Raw genomic sequence first — 21,853 nt, forward strand, 5'->3', positions numbered from 1 at the left:
TAATTAGGAAATGTTTTTGGTGTAAATAAATTTACGCAAGGTTTGAAAGATGAAATAAATATATATGGAAAAGTAAATGAATTTTAGAGATGATGTAAAATAGAGGCGTGGGTCAAAGTGATAGAAACTATGCATAAAAATAGAATGGCTTGGGTGCGCCACTCCTTCCATTGAGGTCCAAACAGAAGGTCCCAACACACCCACAATCTCCACACATCACACGGGGTATATATATTTCCACGTATAACTTTAATTTTGAAAGCCAAACCCTTCTGACACAAACCAAACGACCCTATCTATCCGCATTGGTTTTCTTCTCTCATTTTCAACTTTCAATTGCCCGCTTCTTCCCACCAACACTAGTAGACGTAGTGGATTTTGGTCCGTGTATGCAACGAAGGAGCCACGCACGAACACGATGCCCCTAACTACCCAAATCCTAATCATCATCATCATATCATTACATAACACATAAACATAACATCAGTTTTCCATTTCTCACTCTCTTCTCTTCTCTTCTCTAACGCTCTCTCTATGGCTTCTTCTCTTTCCCCTTCTTCCTCTTCCCTCGACCAAATCCTCCGCGACGTCGACGACTACGTTTTGGTCAGTTCCTCTTCTCTCACACGCGCATTGCTTCTCCGCGATCACTTCTCCTTTTCGCTCTTTTCACTTTTAGGTCACGTTTTACGAATGTCCTTCCATCAATGTCTGCGTGCGTGTCTTTTCCTTTTAGTGTTCTTGATTTTTGGAATTCGATTGAACTCGAGTGGAGGATTCGTGATTTTTTCTTTTGCTTGCTGATTTTTTTTTTCGTTTCGTTTGCTTGTTTTTACTTCACTGTGTAGCTGTGCACAGCTTTTTTTTCTTCCGACTTGTTTCTTTTGTTTGCCTCTTTCCTCTTTTCGTGTCCACTAGCTGCGAAGGACATGCCAAAAGACAAGTCCTCTTGTTTCCTCGATTTACTTTTTTCCCTTTAACTCTTAACTCTCAGGTGGTGAATCCGAGGACAGGAAAAGACACTTTAAATGTGTTTCGGTTTTTATTCTTTTAACCATTTATGTATCTAAATTCGGTTTTATTAACGTACTTAATTTTCTGTTTTCAAAAACATCCGTTCCTTCCTCGCACTCTTGGTGTTGGCAATCACAGTGTTTTGAATATAACTTTCTGATAATCAGATGAGATTTTTTTGTCTTCTTTGTTTGATATTGACCTGTTTAGGTTTAGCACTTGTAGGAGTAGAAAATAAGAAGCTAAAATGAATAAGAGGACATCGACTTATGATTTCTGTTATTTTTTGAAGAAGTTAAATGGGAGAATTCGGAGTGCATAAGTTGATTTTAACTCATAAGCGAAACTTAGTTCATTTTCATTGTTTTATCTCTTCTGTGAATTCTTGTGGAGAAATTCATCTAACTAGGACCATAGGCTCATTTGAGCATTTGGTAGCTCCTCTCTTATAAGTTTGATTGTGACCTCTGAACTTTGGCTGGGTTGCAGGAAAATAAATCAGAAGATTTGTCATGGGACACACTACATTACGTGTACGAGCTTGTGCAGAATGGCAATGCTGCGTTTCGAGGGAACAGATTGGAAGAGGTTCGTTTGCTAATATATACACTCTTTTTAGGGTGAGTTGGGTGGGGGGTTTTCATTGATATTCTCCGACTGCACATATTACATGGTTTCAGTAAGCACTTTTCTGGAGTTTGATTCTCATGTCTGCTGGCTTGTTAGATGGCAGTTAATTGAGTTGGTGTTGGCAACAAACCCTGCTTAATATAATATAATTAGTCCATTATCGTGACAAACAGTCAATTCACGGCTTTTTCTTCATGCTTTTCTTGAGAAACATCAAATGTCATGCTTAAGTCTTTTCCTCTTTTTGGGCGTTCTTTATGTTTTCCCACTTCATAAATTCTTTATTTCTGAAAAACACTCCTCAAATTTGGACAAAGATGCAATTCTCATTCATTACTAGCCTTATTGCATAACATAATAAAGGGATGTTGTGGAAGTATTTCACACTCAATGAATTTGATGCTTATACAATGTCTTTACTATGTTGCATTCGCCATTATTTCAGGCAATCAATTATTACTCAAGAGCCAATAACATCAAATCAGGTGATCCAATCATCCTCAGCAATCGAAGTGCAGCTTATATTAGGTTAAGCACTGTGTAACAATTTTGTTTTGAATTGCTCATTTACAAACATAGTTGCTTGATCATCTTCCAAATAATTTTGCTTCAGTTTCTTATAGTTCAGTGGTCTCATGGCAATCATGATATTTTCAATCAGGATTAGCCAATATTTCATGCGCAGAACACCATCATCTTCAGAATGTAGGCCTTTGAGTGGACTTGAACCCACAACACTTGCTGAAGTATGTCTATTTTGCATAATGTTTATCGAGTGGATATATGATAGTATTTATAAATTGATATGCTCATATTAAGCTGATTCGTGACAACCATTTCCAGTTGGCTTTGAAGGATGCTGAGAAGCTTGTTGAACTCCAAAGTAATGCAGCAAAACCATATCTTTTAAAGGCCAATGCTCTTCTCCTGGTAAGCCTCTTATGCTGCATTGCCATATAATCTCTTTTGAACTTGTTGGGGTAGCCCCTGATGTTTTTAAATGAAGTATATTATCCTATAATTGTTTTTCCTTCCTATGCGTTGGTGTTTTAACACATGTTAGGGTTCAGGAGTGTTCTCCCACCTTTTGACTGTACCTACTTCATGGGGAACTCAAGTGAAGGGCAAGTGTAGAGATGGACATGCTAATATTATGGTGAATAAAATGAACAAGGGACATTCCCAAATGTTTTTGGTTATAACTTATAGCCTGTGATTCTGGGAAATTCTTTGAGATAGAAGGAACCTTTACAGTATGCGGTTAATTCTTTCAGAAACCTACCAGAAAGAAAGTAATTCAAATTATTTGGGTTTTTCTTCAAATAAACCAAATAAACTGGGCGACTTTGATTCTAAAGATGCCTATTTACATTTTTATACATTTATAAATGTACTTTTGTTAAGTTCTGGGTCTTCTATGGTTTATGTAGACAACTTTAATTAGAGTCGTTATTATTATGATTCATTGATCTGAGTTTAAACTTTGGAGGTGCGGAAGTGGAACTGACATAGTTTGTATAAAGCCAGATACCATAAGTGACTTCTATTGTGTATGTGCTTTACGATTTCTAAGTTTCTATACAAAACACTAAGTTATGTCAACTTGTGTGTGTTTGCCCATGGTCAATTTCATATCGTTTTCTCAAGTCCTAACATATGTCTCTCTTCCCTACTTCTATGTTATGTTATGATGTTCATTTTGAATGTAACTTGATATGATATTGTATTAAATTCACAGTTAGAGAAATACGAAAAGGCCCGGGATGTTATTCTTTCAGGCCTTCAAGTTGATCCTTTTAGGTATTACACATTTGCAAGTCTTGCCTTCTTTTATATATGTGTGTATTTCTGTTGTGTAAACCTGTTTTCTAAATTTATATGGAATATCTAAATATAGAGCTTTTGCAATAGTCATTTATCGTACTATATCACAAGTGACAAATTTTTTTATTTTTCATTTCTTTCAATATCATGTAGTAAATCTCTTCGGGAATCTCTTCAAAATTTAGAAAGAGTTTCATCTAGTTCAACAGGGATGAGTACACATGGACAGCCTGAGCGTAATGATGATTTTGATTGCACTCTCTGCCTGAAGTTATTGTACGAACCTGTCACAACCCCTTGTGGACATTCTTTTTGTCGTTCATGTCTATTTCAGTCAATGGATCGTGGTTAGTGATATCTTCTGTTGATTATATTTTCTACGGTGATTGATATATTCTGTGCCGTGTTGATTTTTGTCCTGATGTGTTAGGAAACAGATGCCCATTGTGCAGGACAGTTCTGTTTATTAGTCCCAGAACATGTTCCATCAGGTGAGTTGTCTGCAGTCTCTACAATGCCCTAATGTTATATGGAAACTTCATGAAAGATTTGGGTTACTTTATTTTTCTTGTAGTTTATAGTGGGATAGTTAGTCACTGTTATAACTATAGTAGGTTGAAAGCCAGCCAAACACATTGCAGTAGGAAGTTACTTAATGAAATTGAGACAATGTTTGCCCCCAAATTTAAAGGACAAAAAAAATGCGTGATTTGAACACCATTCTGGTTATTAGTGAAGCTCTTTGGTACCTATAACTTGCATTCTTCTGGGCTTATTAGTATGTGTTAGTCAGTTTAATCTTCCAATATTTTGGTCACATAAAAATTCTAACAAATTTCATTTACTCTTTACTAATATATCTTGTCAATTGTTTCAGTGTGACACTGAAGAACATCATACAAAAGAACTTTCCTGAGGAATATGCTGAAAGGAAGCAAGAGCAGGATGGCTTAACCAACACTGGTGTTGATTTACTCCCCCTTTTTGTCATGGATGTTGTCATACCATGTCAAAGGTTTCCGCTCAATATATTTGAACCTCGATATAGACTCATGGTGAGTTGGTAACAGATGTTGATAGTTACTAGAAAATATTGAAATATAATATATCTTGAATGTGCCAGTTGGTGATTAGTTTTCTTATGGTTTGTCGTTAAGAAACAGTAGGGTCTTTTCAGGTGGATGTGCCTAATGTTGGTTAGTACTTGGGACTTGGAGGGAGGAAATACCAATTAAACTCTTTGCTTTATTATAAATATTCAAAAAGCATAGGTGATTTTTCTTTAGTGATCAACTCACAGTTTGGATTTCTCCTACCTGTGTCCACCTATCACGCATGGTTTTAACTACTAGTGTAAATATGGTAACCACTTTGCCTTAAAATGGTTACTTTGATTTTGTAGACAATTATCGAAATGTGCTTGACTAATCATGGAACTAATTGTTAAATGTCTCAAATGTGGTTATTAGTGTCATGAGGTTATTGATTTGTCTAATTGTAATACGGTCTTACAAGTGGTTAAGAGTAGATTAATGTGGGAATACAGTTATCATACTGTATTTGTGGAATAAGGTTATGAGGTTATTAAAATGTCTGGTGGTGCTAACTTTGCCTCAGAAGTGGTTACAAGTAAATGAATTCAAGACAAAACCAAGAAATAACTCATTTGCAAAACTATAGAAGGCCCCCGTTATTATCAAACAATTTCATTGAATTGAGTACGTTTGTATGAATGGTAGCATTTGCTGTACTAGGAATGTCAGTGAATCCCTATCATTGGAATTATTCACGATGCCCTTTTAACACTAGAATCTACTTTTTAGGCCAACTCTTCATCTTACTAACAGAAATAAAAGAATTAGTAGATATTTTTCACCCAAAATGGGTATGGGTTAGGGATATGAACTTATGATCTAAAATCTGATAATCAAGTTAAGTTCATTCATACCCAACATGATTGTATGCAATTTACCAATTTGTATATGGGGCAGTAGTAGTTAAATAGGCCTCCCAAGTGTTTAGTAGTGTTATCAGTTTAATGAAATGTTTAATGGTGTTTAGCTATGCCAGGTGGATGCTGGTGGACATTTTCAGTGGGACGTTCTTTTTCTTATTTTCTTTTAGTTAGATATCAAATTTGAAAAAAACTGTTGCTTTTGACAAAATGTATGAAGAAAATTAACATTTTTTTTCTGTGAAAATGCTGAAAATATTCTTATTTGTATACAGTAAATTTTCATGAAACAGTTTCTTATAATGTATTATAGTGAATGACAAATATTGTTTCGTTTAAAGTGAAAATCAAATTCTCTTATCTTTGCTTAATTTACCTATTGGTTTAGGCCTTTTAATCATGATTTTAATTATGAATATAACAATTTTCACTTTAACCCAAATCTTTGAGGAGTTCAGTTGTCCAAAAAGTATTGGAGGGTAAGTTGAACCTGTAAAACTATCAGGGGATAAAGTGTAATTTACACTTTAAAATAATTGTACAGTAGTGGACAAATTGTGCTCTTAATATATTATCCTTCTACTCTTGTACAAACATCAATGCGAGATTGCAACACTTGGAGGGCAGTGAATGGACTGGTAACTGGTTATATGTTGTGTGGGAGCTATATTTATCGTTTTCAATTTTTCACCGAAGCTGTTAGTGAATACTAATCTGGGATTTATTTGGCATATTTAATCCATTAACTTAATTATAGATTGTACATACTACTAGTATCAGATAGTATGAAACTCTGAATGTCATCATATTCATATCTCTGATTTATTTATTATATATTTTTAAATAAAACAGGTAAGAAGAATAATGGAAGGCAATCATCGGATGGGAATGGTAGATTATTCACATATCCCTTTTCTTCCCTTTATTGCTATACAGCACTGGCCATTTCTGTCTGTTACTGTGTGACTTGTCTTTTTATCTTGTAGGCTATACTTGATTCTTCATCAGGTTCTTTAGCCGAGTTTGCCTGTGAAGTGGAAATCACCGAGTAGGTGCTTGGCATTGTTTTATGTGAAAATAAGAAAATCTTAAATGCATATGCCCTTCCCCTTATGAATTCCATTCTCATGTATGTCACTTGCTTGAAATAATATCTTTTATGATGCTGTAGGTGTGAACCACTTCCAGATGGTCGTTTTTATATAGAGGTGAGAATTTAACTGATTTCTCAATGCATTTATGTATACTTCAGCCTACATCTTACAAGCTTCCTTAATTGTTGTAATCCCTTGCTTGCTGTAGTTGTGGACTCTTTTGGGCCTGTATTAATTGTATCCTCAAGGGTGGTTGATAGGTACCTATACTTTACAAGAGAACTCCAAGACAGATTCTTGGATGTTCACTAAGAAACCAAACAGCACTGTTCTACCAATGTGGTAAGAACAGGAACCAATAATGAACAATTTTCAAGATCTTTCGAGAGGGCCTGTCTCTCCTAACTTTTCCCTTTACAAAATACTCCAAAACTGCCTGCTCACCTCCTAATAAGACTATTTATAATAGTCTGTTACAGTTATGTAATTACAAATGTACTAACTACCTTCTTTTTTCCTTCTTTTGTAAACTGTATCAAACCTATCAGTGGTCATTTAGTCTCACATTGACTAAATACATGAAAGAAATATAACGTATAAGGCTTGGGTAGTCTTTAACTTACAAGTCTTTTGTTGATTGTAAAATTATTAACTATTGATTACAAAGCAAAAATCTAGATTTTGTCATGATTCTGACTGCTACACTGTTCTTACCTTGTAAAAATTTCTGAGAATTTTGACAAAGACTGAAAGAAATTTATTGAAATCTACAACTTTTCTTGTTTATACATGCTTGCCTGAAGGAGTTGAGTATATTGTGGTCAATTGGCTAGTTGTACAAGTTCACTCTAACTATCAGTAGTCATCTCGTTGTTTCTCATTTTATTTTCTCACTGCTGGACTGGTGTTAGTTGTCCTAGGATACTGGAGGCTCCTAAGAATTTTTTATCCTAACCTTTATTCTATTACAATAGACTTGTTTTTTCTTTAATTTTATTGTAAATATTCAAAAGTGTAAGAAAGTATTGCTACATGCAGATTGAAAGTCGTAGGAGATTTCGAATCATCCGATCATGGGATCAAGATGGGTGAGTTGTCTCTGGGTGTTATGTTTCACAAATTCTTGCTGTTGATATGACTTTCTCTTTCATGGAAACATGGTCTTATTTCTTAATGTTGTATGCAGGTATCGGGTTGCAGAGGTTGAGTGGATACAGGATATTTTGCCACCAGAAGGAACTAGTGAAAGAGATACTGTAAGTTCACTTAAATTTTGGTATGAATGTGTTCATAAGCTCACTGTCATGTTGATAGCATGCTAGATTATTGAACTATCAGCATATATGTATAAGCTTGAAGTGAACAGGCTTCATACGATAGAGTGGTGGATAATACTCCTGTTAATAGACTGGCAAATTTAACAGTTCAGTAAAGAATGGTGTCACAAGTTATTATGGATGAAATGTAAAAATTTCATTCTTGAGTTTATAAATTTAATTTAATTAATGAATTGTTTGTAATTTGATTGACTTCGGCTTTGCTGCAACAAATAGTTTTCATTCTGTTATGACCAAATTGTGAAATAATGGAAACTTGATGAGATCTAAATGTTTTTTGGGTTTACAAGGGAGGAAATGGTGTTTGAGCTTAGGATCATGCAAACTACCCATATTGGTTTGAATTAAGAGATCTTTGATTTCCTTACAAAATTTATATTTCTTGATGCTTTGTTTTTTAATGTTAAAGCTTAACCATAATTTGATGACTCTTTGTATTGAATGCATTGTACTGCAACAATGGACCATTCTAAGTAATAACTTCTTCTGTGGTCCCAGTTACTGGAATTGACATGTAATGCAGCCGAAAGTGCTCGATCATGGATAGCAAGAGCTAAAGAAGCAGCAGGACATGGTATTTCCTAAACCATAAGTATATGATGTTTACCCAGGACTCCTTTGTACTTTGGTTATATAGTTAAAACCAAGATATGCTGGTTATCACCCTTTTCTTTTGACAAAATTTGGGGTGGGGGCAGTACCTGAACCAATATTTCCTGCACCGTCACAGAAATTTGTTTTTTTTTTCTGGTGATGCTATAGTTTTTGTTATGGTATTTTTATTGAGTGGGAGTGACCTTATTTTTCCTTTTTGCACCTTTACAAATGACAATGAACTGTTCCAATACTACTAAACTACTGAAATGTGATACAGATCAAAGAAAACTTGAGAGACTCGCCAGTATTGAAGTAATGATGCCCTCATTAAAAGACCCTGAGCGCTTTAGTTTTTGGGTAACTGTTTTTTCTTTGTGAGTGAAAACACCACCTATTCACTATTTTTATTGCTTTGTACTAATTTAGGCTTTGATTGCAGCTTTGTACCCTCTCCAATAGGAGGCCTGCGGACAGATTGGATCTCCTACGCATCAGAGATACCACGGAGGTATTAGGCTTTTTTAACATGCATTTTATTCTGCAGCTGAATTCTATGTTTCTGAATGTAGTTATACAACGCTTGCTTGTTACCATATAAAAGACATTTCTTGATCCTTTTCTTTGTAGAGGATTAGACGGGGCCTGATATTTCTCCGACAAGAAGAACAAGGCTGCAGAATTCAGTAAGACAAGCTTTGAAGGGCTTCCATTATTATTGCGATTGAATATTTGTTAAATGTAAATGAACATTTGTTCATTGCAAATTAATTTACAAGTCACTCAATATTCTTCGTCCTCGTAAATAACTGTTGATGAGGTCATTTTTGTGTAACATAGGATTGAACCCACTTTTTCTAGTATATATAATTAATGGTTGAGTTATTATGCTGGCAGAATACTGACGTAAGAAACTAAAATCACAAAATACCTTTAAAGGGGCTTTTACTGTCTTTTAAATTGCCTTAGTTTACTAGTAGTATTTGGGTCTTGTATAGATTTTCAAACCTATATATTATAGTCTTGGCTACTTTCTTCAAGGCATTGGTTAAGAAATAAATAATGAAATATTTTTATGGAAAAATTTAAATTATATGATCTTACATTCTATTTATTTATTTATTCTTCGGAGGAATTGGAAGTTATAATACTATTGTCTTTTGTACCAAAATATAATTAAGATATTATCGAAAACAAGTTTTATTGTGCAGCAGAAAAGAAATGTCCGTCTACTGACGTTTTTGAGATTGTCTCAATGAGAATTTGTTATATGGATGCAAATTTTCGAAATTCAATAAATAAATGTTATGGGTTATTTTTGTTCAAGGTAGGAATATTATAATTATGAATTTAAATTTGTTAAGTTTCTTATATATTAACAAAATGCATTCTCCATAATCAATTTCTAAAACTAAATTAAAGTATAAGTTTTATTTTTTATAATTATAAAAACATAAATTTTATTCATAAGTAAAGAAAAATTCATATACTTTTGTAACGAATTTGGTGTTTAAGATATTTCAGTATAATTAAAATGGAATTTTAAATGCTTTTCTAAATAAAAGTTTGTAAGAAATTAAAAAAATGAACAACTACTTAAAATCTTAAAAAAACGAATAATTGGTAAAACTTTTAAAAAGTTAGAAGTAAGCAAATAAGTAAATAATTTGAAAGTGGAGAACACTAAAAATAAAAAGTAAATGTAAAAGGAAAATAAGTAATAACAAGAAATTAAAAATACAATATAAACAAATGGGTAGAAAATTTAATAGTTGAGGAAGATAAATGACAAGAGGTTACTAAAGAATTTTTTTTATAAAGAAAGCGGTAAATTTCGGTAATTAATGATATCATTCAAATTATTTTATTTGCCACTGATCACTCTTAATTTTAACTAATAAAGTCTTTATGAAGGTGTTAACAGTTACAAATTTTATATGAATTTATACTGTATATGATTACAAGTCCACTTGTCACTTTTATGGGATTAACATGTCCAAGTTATAACTTTTGATGTTCCACATCTTTATTTGACAACTCAATCAATCAATTGCATAAATCCTCTTTTAACATATTTCTGATTGATAACTTAAGGACCTTTTTTCTGTTCTTTTCCAACTTAAATATTACTCTCTTGCTAAAAAAAACTTGCTCTAAACCAATGACTATTCTATTAACACCTAATTTATTACTTAGGTTGCTTAAGAATTTGAAAAGTCTAATAAGACAAATTTAAACATATTTTTTTAAAAAAATTTGTTTTATTGGAGACCTCATGCAAATGATACTAAAAACAAAATTTAAAAATATTTTATTCTTAGATATCTAAAGTAAAATTCTTAAATATTTTAAAAATATTAACACCAAATTTTCTTTTGTGATCTTTTTTCTTTTAGAAGTCTAAAACAAGGACTTTCCTGTTTGGGCATTCAGCTTGCTCTCTTCTACCTCTTTGGTGTTGATATGACCTAATATTATTTCAAACTTTTACTTAACTCTAAGAATGGAAGATCACACACACTTTAGAATGTTGCATACTGTTGCTAATTAAATATTGTGCAAATATATGCAAGATAATATGAAACCCAACTATTCGAAGCTTGATGTTTGCTTAGAATAATTTGTTTTCAAATATGAATAATTTTAGAACAATGTTTAAATAATTAATTTCCTTATAAAAATGAGCGTATTAGAAGCTGGGTATGTGTGTTAAGTATTATGATCAAATATAAACTTAATATTTCTCCTTTTGTAAAACAAACTTTTGTGGTCATTGCTTTTTAGTGCAAACACTAATTGATTACAATTGAAGAACATTATATTTTCTTTCTTGACTCTTTAGAAATTACAATTTCATAGGACATAGGTTCATGGTTATAACAAGATAGGACACAGGTTCATGGTTATAACATGATAACATGTTATATAAGAGAATGATTTGTGTATATTTGTTATCATAAAAACTTGGGTTAAATATGTTTTTAGTCCCTAAACTATTGGTTGTTTCTGGTTTTCGTCCCTCTTTCAAAGTAAGGTAGAATTTGGTCCTCATTATTTTCAAAACGTTCGTTTTAGTCCTCGGAATTTTGGTTTTAGTCCTCATTTCTTGCTAAATGAGGACCAAAATTTTAAACAGTGTTTAGTTTTCGAGGACTAAAACGAACGTTTCAAAAAGAATGAGGACCAAATTGTACCTTACTTTGAAAGAGGGACGAAAACCAGAAACGGCCAATAGTTTAGGGACTAAAAACATATTTAACCCTAAAAACTTTATCCAATCAAAGATAGTCTAAAGATTCTACAAAACAGTATACATAGAACTGTCATTTGAGTCCTAGTTTATAGACCGATCCTAACTTTCTCTAAAATCAAGTTATATATTTTTTTTAAATCTAAATTCCAAAGCCACACATAAAATAGGTTGAGAGTGTTAGGGTGGTACTGATTTCTCAAAACTAAATTTTAGTTCATTTTTAATGCATTTTTAATTATTTCTTTCATTTGTTTTTTTCCAATAATTTTTAAGTTTAGCATGATATTTTACTAATATTATTTTTTTTAAAATATAAATAAATACAAATTAGTTTTATAATAGAAAAAAAAAGTTTTGGTAAGTCATTTTTTATAAGTTGAAAATGCAATTATAAAATCACATTTTCTTTTAATTCTTTTGTGTTTTAAATCTTTTTATGAATTTATTTTGATAAACTATTTAAAAAAGATTATATAGAAATAAGTTTTTAACTTTGACATCTAAAATATAAATTTACAAAGAAATGATTTTTTCTAAAGATAATCATCTATAAAAAAAAATCAAATAAGTTATTGTTTTTACAAAATAGTGTTAATATAACATAAACATTTTTTTATATCAAAATTAAATAAAAATACACAATTTTAAAAAATTAAAAAAAACTAAATTACATAATATTCAGGAATACATTACCCATGAATATAATTAAGATATAGCATTAGTTAAATCAATATTAATTTAATCACAAAACTTTTGAATATTATTATAAATATATTATTAAGAATAAAATAAAATAATCAACATGTTAAAAAAAACTCGATAACAGTTGAAAAACTGTTATTTTAATACTTAAAATTGACCTTAAAGACAACCTTTATGACTTAGAAACTAGCTTGGAATCATGCTTTTACTTATGTTTTTGAAATAAGAGAGTTATATGGGTTTTGTGCTTGGTTTCTCTTGTTTTTGCAGGTTTTAAGATGAATTGGATGAAAGAAGTGAAGTAGGAAGAAATTGGAATCAGAAAAGGAAGTGAAAAGTGCACAAAAAGAGAAGACGCGAGTGCCGCTTAACGGAAATTACCGCTGAGCAGTGTTTTTGAGGTCCCGTAGTCACTGCTGAGGGAAAAAAATGCAGCTGAGGGGCAAAACTGAAGACGTGCACTTACCGCTGAGCGCCATTTTTATGGGCTTGGGCTTACTTTTCTGTAATTTTTAGAATAATATATAAGGGTTTAGTAGACTTAGGTCAATCATCTTTGGCTGGAACGAAGTAGAAACACACTCTTTCACCCCTTGGAGGAGGATTTTGGATGCTAAGGCTCCTTTATCAACTTTCTAGGGTTCTATCTTTCATTCTTTTATTGCTTTTAATCTACTTTCACCGTGAATATGGTGAACTAAACCTTTCTTGTTGTTGGGGGAATCAATGTAATCCTTTGAAACTCTCATGTATTGAATTTGTTCTTTAATATATATGCTTTCTTTCATTAATTGTTAGGGTTTTTCCTTTTTGCTCAATGCATGTTTTGTTTAACTCATTCTATTGCATGATTATTGATTTTGTCGATATGGACACATACGGAAAAATCTAGATCTGAGAAATCTCTCCCAATAATAGTATAAACATAGACATATGAATATGATGGTTGGTTGCCTTTAAGCTTATGTGCTTTTTAATGCATGAGTAATTGCTAAGGAGACAAAACATTATAAACTAGTGATTGTGATTAGGCTTTCTTCGTAATTTAGAGAGTGGCATTAACATTAATGATGAAAGATCAATTCTTGAATACATGAGAGTGGATAGGATGAAATTGATAAACCCCAAGAACATACTCATCATATATTTCAATTCACGTGTTTTGCTTCTTCTTTCTCATTGATCAATACATGCATTCATATTTACTTTTTAGTATTTGCATTTGAAATCTCAAAGAATTAGTTTTACAAGTATTAGATAATCAACAAATTACTTAACTGTCTAGGCCGAGTCCTTTGGAAAAACGATACTTGGTCTTACTAGTTTTATTACTTGATACGATTCGGTTACACTTGTCGAGGGATAACAATGACTAACCTTAGTCCATATAACTTTATAAATATTTGTCGTGTGGTCTTTTTAATATACCATTTAAATTTTATTCATAAGTGAAATGACAAAGTCTTATGAGATGAACTAATTTAATCAGTCCAAAATATATAGATTGATTTAAGACGTGCATAAGTAGAAAGTTCATCCAACCAAATAACAATCTTATGTAGAATGTAATTTTTCATTCAAAAGCATATTTGTTCAATTTATAAGTAATTAATTCATCTTATTTTGGGCTCAAATTTATAGTCTCATTTCTCACTTCTATCATATATTTATATTTTATGCAATTTTTTGAAAATTTTTGAAAATTTTCTAAACATTAATTTTATTTGTATTTTTCTAGTGTAATTTTTTTTAACTTATCCAACTTTTTGTTATTGATTTGTCCATAATTTTCTTTTTATGTTTCGAGTAGTCGAGAATTATACCTTCACACTTTGTGTCACTTATCTTGGTATATATTGTTTATTTTTCTCAATGTCTTATCAAATCTTTCTCTTTAAAGTCGTCCAAGTCCGAGGGGGTGGTACTTGTTAAAGATACAAAGTCAATTTTTCAATTATACCAATAAGTTATCACAGATAAGATTTAAATGTCCAATAAATGCAATAGCCTACCTTCTTACCTTACTTTTGTATTTACAGGTTTTGAAGCAGATTTTTTTTTATTAAAGTTGGCTCCTAAGCATGTTTTTACCTTTTTAATCAAAACATGGATTCTTTAATGTGCAAAATATTGAACGGTTTACCAGTCAGTTGATGACTGTTTGGCTAACATTGTTTTGGGATTCCAGGTTGGCTTTTCATGTGGTTGATCGATTCGAGATGCGTAGACTGTATAGACTGATCGATCTGTATAGTACACATATACCCCAAGTCTAAGTCGAAAATAATTGGTAAAGGAACTTATAAGTTCTGATATACGCAGGGATGCGATGTGGCTTTCAAAATGATTTTGGCACTGCCTTTTGAAAATGTAACCATTATTAATAAAAGAGAGTTTTTGTTCCCTTGGGAGGAAGTTACATTTTATATATTATTTTTGCTAACATTTGTTGCATTGAATTCTTTATTTACAAAGACTTTAAAATAAATATACGATTTGTTAGATTTTGATACCTATATTTCTATGATTCTTAGAAGTTCAGACAAATTTACTATTTTTTTTAAAGAATCCTAGAATTTGATTTTCCTTGTATTAATTTGTACTTTGTAGTTGAACTTATACACTTGATTTGAGCCTATGATTAGGCTCACTTTTATTTCAGTTTTCAGAATCTATATTAGACTAATAAATAGATAAAGTTCATTTGACAAAAACTTTCAAAGTTTCAGTTTTTCATCCTCTCTCTTTTCTCTTTATTTTCACTTTTGTCTTTCCTGTTGCATTTCTAATATTAAGTAATGGAAAATTGGATCTCTAGGATCAATTAAAAAAACAAAATCAAACAAGCCTACTTAAGTTTTTCATCGATTTTTCTTCATTCGTAGTTTGTTTTTCTCTTCTCTGATCTTGATTTCTGAAATTAGAATTCAAATTAAGAATAAATTAAATCTTTATTTGATAAGTTAATACAAATTAGATTTAACAATATTGAGATTTAATTCTTATAAATTATTTTAGTTGAATCAGTTAATTATTTAAATTTAGATTGAATATTTAGAAAACTATAATTTTCAAATTATTGTGTGAATTGTGATTGATTCGTTTTTCATCTTGTTAATTTTCAAATTTAGTTTCTTATTCTGTTTTACAATTGAAATCTCTAAATCTTCAATTTAATTTATACAAAAATATTAAAGACTAAGTACAATTTAATATGTGTTCTTCGATAGTGTTCTCCAAGAATAGACTAAGTTGTGTTTTGTATTTCAAAAATTTTAGAAAAATAAAAATTTAATTTCCAGAGCGAAAATTAAAAATATTTAATCATATAACAACTTATAAATGATATAGGGAGAATGTTCTATATTTGTAAAAGCTTCACTCTCCAAACTATAATTAAATAATGATTTATTTGTATAATTTCAGTCTTATTTTAGTTCATATGTAGTTTCATCTATTAAAAGTAGTTTAGATAACAATAACCAACTGAATGAACAATCCATTTGCAAAGGAAAATCATGCAAATGATTAGGTTGTATGAGTCTTGTGTAATATTGTATACTAGGATTATATACAATTACTCAATATCTACTTTTAATTTTCTTTACTCACTACCTAGTTTTCTCTCTACTTTCATACTTCTTTTTAAGGTTTCTTCTACATTTCAAGCAAATTCAGACTCAACAATTTTAATCCATTTCTATTTCTATTTTAGATTCTAATTGATTTCTTCCTGTCTTTAATATAGTTGCTTTCTAATATTGTAATTCAGTTTTTTTTGCACTTTATTTCTTTTTTATGACTTTCTAGATTTCTTGGTTAATTTTCTAATTTTCTTCTTAGTGTTAATTTGTTTCTTGATTTCTTGGTTGAGATTTATTTTTTAATTTTTATGTTCTTAAAGTGTAATTGACATTGTTTGGTGAAACTGTTTCAATCACATATATTTGAATTGAATTTAAGATTACGTGTCATTGCTTTTCTTGAATTAAATTAACTTTAACTTGAATAGAAAACATTGGACAAGACTCAGGAGAAAATTAAATTATCCAATGTTACTTTCTATAAATTTTAATCATATACATTATAATAATATTTACTTTATGGTATTGTCTATTACAATTTTATTTTTAAAAACGGTTAATTTTCATAGATTTTAATCATAATTTTATATATTTTAGAGTTTTATTTATCATGGATTTGTTTTGAAAGACGTCTCAACAAAATAAAAGAAATATTTAGTGAAACTATTAGATATAATAAAAATAATTTATATTTTCTGATAGGAAATATGATTTCTTTTTGCTTGTGTTGAAAATATAAAATTAAAGATATAACATCACAAATTATATATTTCATTGTTTACGTCATCGTATAAACACTCTATATATACTTTTAATGCATGCATGAATATGATCATTATATATTGGGATGGATTGCACTTAATTTAATATATTGTATTTAAATGATTAATTAATTTAAGCAATACGATTATTATCAATGATTAATCTTATAATTAAAAAAAATTATATTGTAATATTTTTCTTTATTAACTATGTTAGAGTTGTTAGATCATTTAATCATATTTACTTATAGAAAATTTTATGTAAACATAAATGCTTATTAAAATTAATTAAAAGATAGGCATACACATATTTAAATAGATAATAAATATGTAACAAAAGAAAACATGTTATCATAAAATCAAATGTATTATCTAATAATAGACCGAGTCGTAATAATTCTAATGACAAATTCTAAGTTTTTATAGAAAACTTAAAAATATAAATACCACTTCTAAGTTTTTATTCAAAAAATATAAATATTAATTACATTGTCAGCCTACTTAAAATATCATAATGATATTTCTTTTATTCCTAGCCCATCTTATCATATGTGCACATAAATATACTAGTCCCATATTAAACAATACATAATATCTTTTAAAAAGTGAATTTCCGTAAGAAGAAAAGAATAAGATAAATACACTAACTCCATTAAAATGAATCCCAAAATTACATAAACAAGAGAAAAGTTATCCATGTTTTATTTTGTAATGCCGAAAGAGATAGCTTTACAAGTTAGGTAATCCCCACTTTATTTTTTAAAAGTTATTCTATTATTTGTACTACAACATCAAATTTGGATAGAGTATTCGGAAGTCAGGGTAGACTTATAATTAAAATTTCCATAATTAAAAATTAGAAGAAAAAAATGACGTTGAAGTTGTAAAATATATGTATATACAATAAATATTAAATATTGGCTACATCAATTATTTGTAACCACTATGAAAACTCATTAAGATATATTTAGAATAAGATTTGATAAAATTAATTTCAACCATATTATAATTAAGAAAAGGAACCGACATTTATATATGTATATATACATTTTTTAATTATAATGCTTCCATTATTTCTTTTTTTGTCTTCTTACGTTTTCTCTTTTATACGGCATGCAGAAGAAGGAAAAAAGAAAAGATAATTCTGATAACCAAACCTTCCATATTGTCATTGTCTTTGATCACCTAATTACAATTAAATTTCAGTTAGAATGTCACCAAATATGTTGCCACCTCAGCAAGGGAATAAGGTGGTAGAACACCAAAATTAAAATACTAATAAAACTTGTTTAATTAAACTATTTTATTGTTATTTATTATTATTATTATACGATATCAAATCAATTGAAATCATATTATGATAAGGTCTTATCCCAAATGGAAAACCCTCTAACTACCAAAGTCAAACTACATTAGTACATAGTTCACCAACTGAATGATGCTTGCACCAGAAATCAACAATAAATCACCATGCTTTCTTCTCATTGGTTACCAATACAGTTCGATTTCTTCCCCAACTCACATCACATCCATCCATAATGTTATTTCATGTAATTGACGGTCAAGATTTTATGTGTTATTAAGATATTCTTTTTTTCTTATTATTATTATTTAAAATAATAATTGTTGATGGGAGTAGAAGTTACACCATTTTTGTTACCTTTTCTTGCTTCTGTCGTATTTGCTATTTTTATATTTGTTATCATATCTTGCAGTTCACGTTTTCATAGGAAAAATTTACGTTATCACAGGAAAAATTAATTTTTTTATATATAGATACAGATGAAAAGTCAACTAATATCTCATTTTTAAGAAAATAGGTCATAAATCAAATATGTAAAATAATTTTATAATATCAATCAATTATAAATTATTATAAAAAGTAATTAACTTTTAAAATAGTTATATTGGAAGTCATAATAATAATAAATAATAATAATAATAATAATAATAATAATAATAATAATAATAATAATGATAATCACGATGATTTTTATTAGTTAATAATGTAAAATGTCATTGCATAATAACCTTTGAATCATTTCATTTTATATTTGCACTGAAATGTTGAGTTTGTAAAACCCATAAATATTTGTTTTTATTTTTAAAATGACACTTGAATTAGAAGATAAGGGGGAAAAATTGAATGATTAAATTTGGAATGATTTAAATATATTACTTAGAGATGCAAAAGAGTATTCTAGGCATCAATAATAAGGTACTGACTGAATTATGTGGAATTGAAGTAAGGAGACATTTCATAATCAAGACAAAGACTTAAAGGCTGTCATACCAAATCACTTATTGCTAAAGGCTAATATATCAACTCACTGACGCCATGGACTTGCTGCTCTGCTTTGCCCTCTCATGAACCTATTGGTGGGGTTCTTCACTGCACAAACAAGATTCAAAAATATAAATTTTCTCAAGAAACCAATAACAGTCTCAGATTCCTGAACAACTCCACCTTGCTAGGAGTTAGTTTATTTTTTGTTGGCCTATCCGTTCCTTTAAACTCTCCAACCAACCCTCAAAAATCAAGAGCAAAATCAAAAGAAAAAACTTTGAAGAAAAGAAACAAACATCACCTATTGAGAATTGAGAAGCCACTCAAATCTTCACCTTCTCTCTCTTTCTCTCCTAGGAGCAAGGAAAAGATCAATTCCAATGGAGGTTTCATGCAGAATTCTGAGAAGATCAATTCACAGTTTTCTTCAAAACTATCATTTTTTCTCATCAACTGTGGCTTTTCTGGCCCTTCCTTTCTCAGCATCAATACTCCTATCACAGGCTTTAGTTCCAGCCTCTTCATCCCTCTTGCCTCAAATACACAGTCACCTAAAGTCTCTCTTTGATGCTGCTGGCTTTCCTTCCTCATCAAAGTTGTTTGCCATTCTCAACCTTAAGGTTTCTCAAACAATCACTTCTTCAATCTTCACCCTTCCTTTCACTCTCACATTTCTCCTCATTGCAAAAGCATCAGTAATTCAATCTCTAAATCAACACAAACCAAGTTTTCCTCCTTCCTTCACTTCCACCCTATACCATTACAAGCCTCTCCTCCTGACCTATATCTACAATTCTTTCTTTATTCTCTCTGCAAATGCATCTTGCTTTTGCCTCCTGTTTTTGGCCTTCACCTTTGCTGAAGGATTTGGTTACTCTTCACCAAGTAGCACACGTTTGATGTCAGCTGCAGCTGCAGTTCTCTTCTCTGTGATCCTTGCCAATGCATTAGTGATCTGCAACATGGCACTCACTGTATCTGGCATGGAGAAACATAAGGGGTTCATGGCAATTCTGAAGGCCTGTGTTATGCTAAGGGGAAAGACATCAATGGCTTTGTTCCTGGCACTGCCTGCCAATGTTGGCCTTGCAGCCATTGAGGCCTTGTTCCAGTTCAGGGTTGTAAGAGCCTATCACAGTTATGGAATGTCATCATGGCCTTTTACGGTTTTAGAAGGCATTTTGATTGCTTACTTGTACTCACTTTTCATCATAATTGACACAATTGTCAGCTGCATGTTTTACAAATTCTGCAAGATGGGGTTGAGGGGTGATCATGAAGACAAGATGTTTTCGATGATTGATTTCCCGACAGAGGAGGACAGTTGTGGTTACATGGTATTCAAGAATTTTGAAGAACTACCTTAAGTAACATAAGGTACATATCTTTGTAATAAATTTGGCCTAAGGTTTTTCTTATGCTTCACAAAAGGGAAGGAACTCAAGTTATTTAAACAGTCTTGCATGCTTTTGAAAAATTCATTCATGTTACTCGAACCAAGTCGAGCAACTTCTGAAGGCATAAAGGTTTTCAACAGAGGAACCTCAGCTCAGCTATGTGAAAAAGCTAGAAGCTGAAGATTGATTCACCATTTTATTTTTATGTCTTTCTTTTATGCTGTTAAAATCTGTCTTCCTTTTATTCCAACTCTCTACCTTGTATATTTATTGGCAATATTTTACTTGTGAATAATACGAAAGCTGCTGTTTGTTTCCTTGCGTTTTGTAACGTGTTTGATAGATGAATATGAATAATCACATCTTAAAGGGTCACACATTTTATTATTGCTGAGGTTTCCAGCATAATTACTTTTAGAATCCCATGAAAGACAAATTATAGTCTAGCTGTTTAGGATTTGCATGAGTTGTGGATCCCATGAAGAATATGTTCATTCTACATCAGCTCAAGCCTCTAAATTATTTCTCAAAATGTATGCATGACAGCATATTAGTGTAAACCAATGAATGATAGGGTGCTGGTATTAGTGTATTGTTTTCCCAAGTACATCTGTCATCATTGAATGGAAGTAAGCCCCGACAAATCATGATATATGGACACCAAACCACGGAACCTACTTTTAATTACAGAAAAAAACTGAATTGCTTCTATAAAGTTCAACTGAAATTTAGTGTTTTTAAACCGAACTTTGTAGATATTTCCAACTTTTTCACCAGTTGGTCATGGCATCAATGTTGAGAAACAGAGGAAATGCAAATGCTGGGGAATTTTCTATTCCAAAATCAGGATCCGTCAATTCGCCTAATCGGCCAAACCTTGAGAGGCATGGGAAAAATGACTGTTTTGATTGGTCATTCTAGAGGGTGGAAGCATTGTTTCATTTTTTTGGTTTGTATAGATTGGAAAGCGAGAATTAAAAAGTTATAACTCATTCCATGAGAAATTTTTCTGAACAATAGAATGAAAATTTTGTTGCATTCCATTATAAAACATTCAAACAATGGAATGACATTTTTATTCATATCCATCCTATTCCATTGTATTTCTCTATATTTGATTCCATGTCATTCTCCACCTCTAACTCAGACAAAGTAAACTACGATAACAAAGTTAAAACTTACCTTTTCCACCATTCCTATTTATCTGCACAATTAATATCAGTGAAGTTAAAGCGTGGAAGTCACTACTAAGAATATAATCTGTGCACCATGTGAATTTGATAAGCATACTTTTAGTGATTCTAGCAGCACCTATTGTGCTATATCTTAATATTTTCTTTCCTAGATGGGCGACAATCAAGTTATTTTAGCAACTTTATTCTGCTATATCTCAAGTAAAAGATTCTGAATGTCCAAACCAAA

The 21,853-nt window shown here is 30.8% G+C and overlaps 2 protein-coding genes across 3 annotated transcripts; both read left to right on the forward strand.

Annotated features, from left to right (window-relative positions):
* The first annotated feature begins 274 nt into the window (after positions 1–274).
* LOC148203435 (uncharacterized) lies at positions 275–9,332 on the forward strand. Of its 2 annotated transcripts, none has more exons than XM_088106172.1 (18): positions 275–606; positions 1,504–1,634; positions 2,090–2,172; positions 2,306–2,390; positions 2,488–2,574; positions 3,383–3,444; positions 3,622–3,815; positions 3,899–3,959; positions 4,346–4,523; positions 6,275–6,313; positions 6,409–6,470; positions 6,594–6,630; positions 7,555–7,604; positions 7,703–7,772; positions 8,352–8,427; positions 8,728–8,807; positions 8,890–8,958; positions 9,078–9,332. In XM_088106172.1, exons 2-18 carry the CDS (start codon positions 1,527–1,529, stop codon positions 9,135–9,137), a joined length of 1,401 nt encoding a protein of 466 aa, XP_087962298.1. In that variant the 5' UTR covers positions 275–606; positions 1,504–1,526; the 3' UTR covers positions 9,138–9,332. The 2 variants fall into 2 exon arrangements, with proteins under 2 accessions (XP_087962298.1, XP_087962297.1); XM_088106171.1 differs by having other exon boundaries at positions 1,504–1,602.
* Positions 9,333–19,074: 9,742 nt separating this feature from the next.
* LOC124820267 (uncharacterized) lies at positions 19,075–20,748 on the forward strand. Its single transcript, XM_047291931.2, has one exon. It carries the CDS (start codon positions 19,415–19,417, stop codon positions 20,399–20,401), a length of 987 nt encoding a protein of 328 aa, XP_047147887.2. The 5' UTR covers positions 19,075–19,414; the 3' UTR covers positions 20,402–20,748.
* Positions 20,749–21,853: the final 1,105 nt, after the last annotated feature.

The sequence above is a fragment of the Vigna umbellata genome, chromosome 2, assembly GCF_029865625.1.
Source record: "Vigna umbellata cultivar VRB3 chromosome 2, Vumbellata_1.0, whole genome shotgun sequence".
Lineage (NCBI taxonomy): Eukaryota > Viridiplantae > Streptophyta > Magnoliopsida > Fabales > Fabaceae > Vigna > Vigna umbellata.

Excerpts from the sequence above, each read along its gene's own strand:
- LOC124820267 (XM_047291931.2), top strand. The coding sequence starts at position 19,415 with ATGGAGGTTTCATGCAGAATTCTGAGAAGATCAATTCACAGTTTTCTT.
- LOC148203435 (XM_088106171.1), top strand. The coding sequence starts at position 535 with ATGGCTTCTTCTCTTTCCCCTTCTTCCTCTTCCCTCGACCAAATCCTC. Across the intron at positions 7,605-7,702 it reads CGATCATGGGATCAAGATGG|GTATCGGGTTGCAGAGGTTG; the intron begins GTGAGTTGTCTC and ends TGTTGTATGCAG. Across the intron at positions 7,773-8,351 it reads GAACTAGTGAAAGAGATACT|TTACTGGAATTGACATGTAA; the intron begins GTAAGTTCACTT and ends CTGTGGTCCCAG.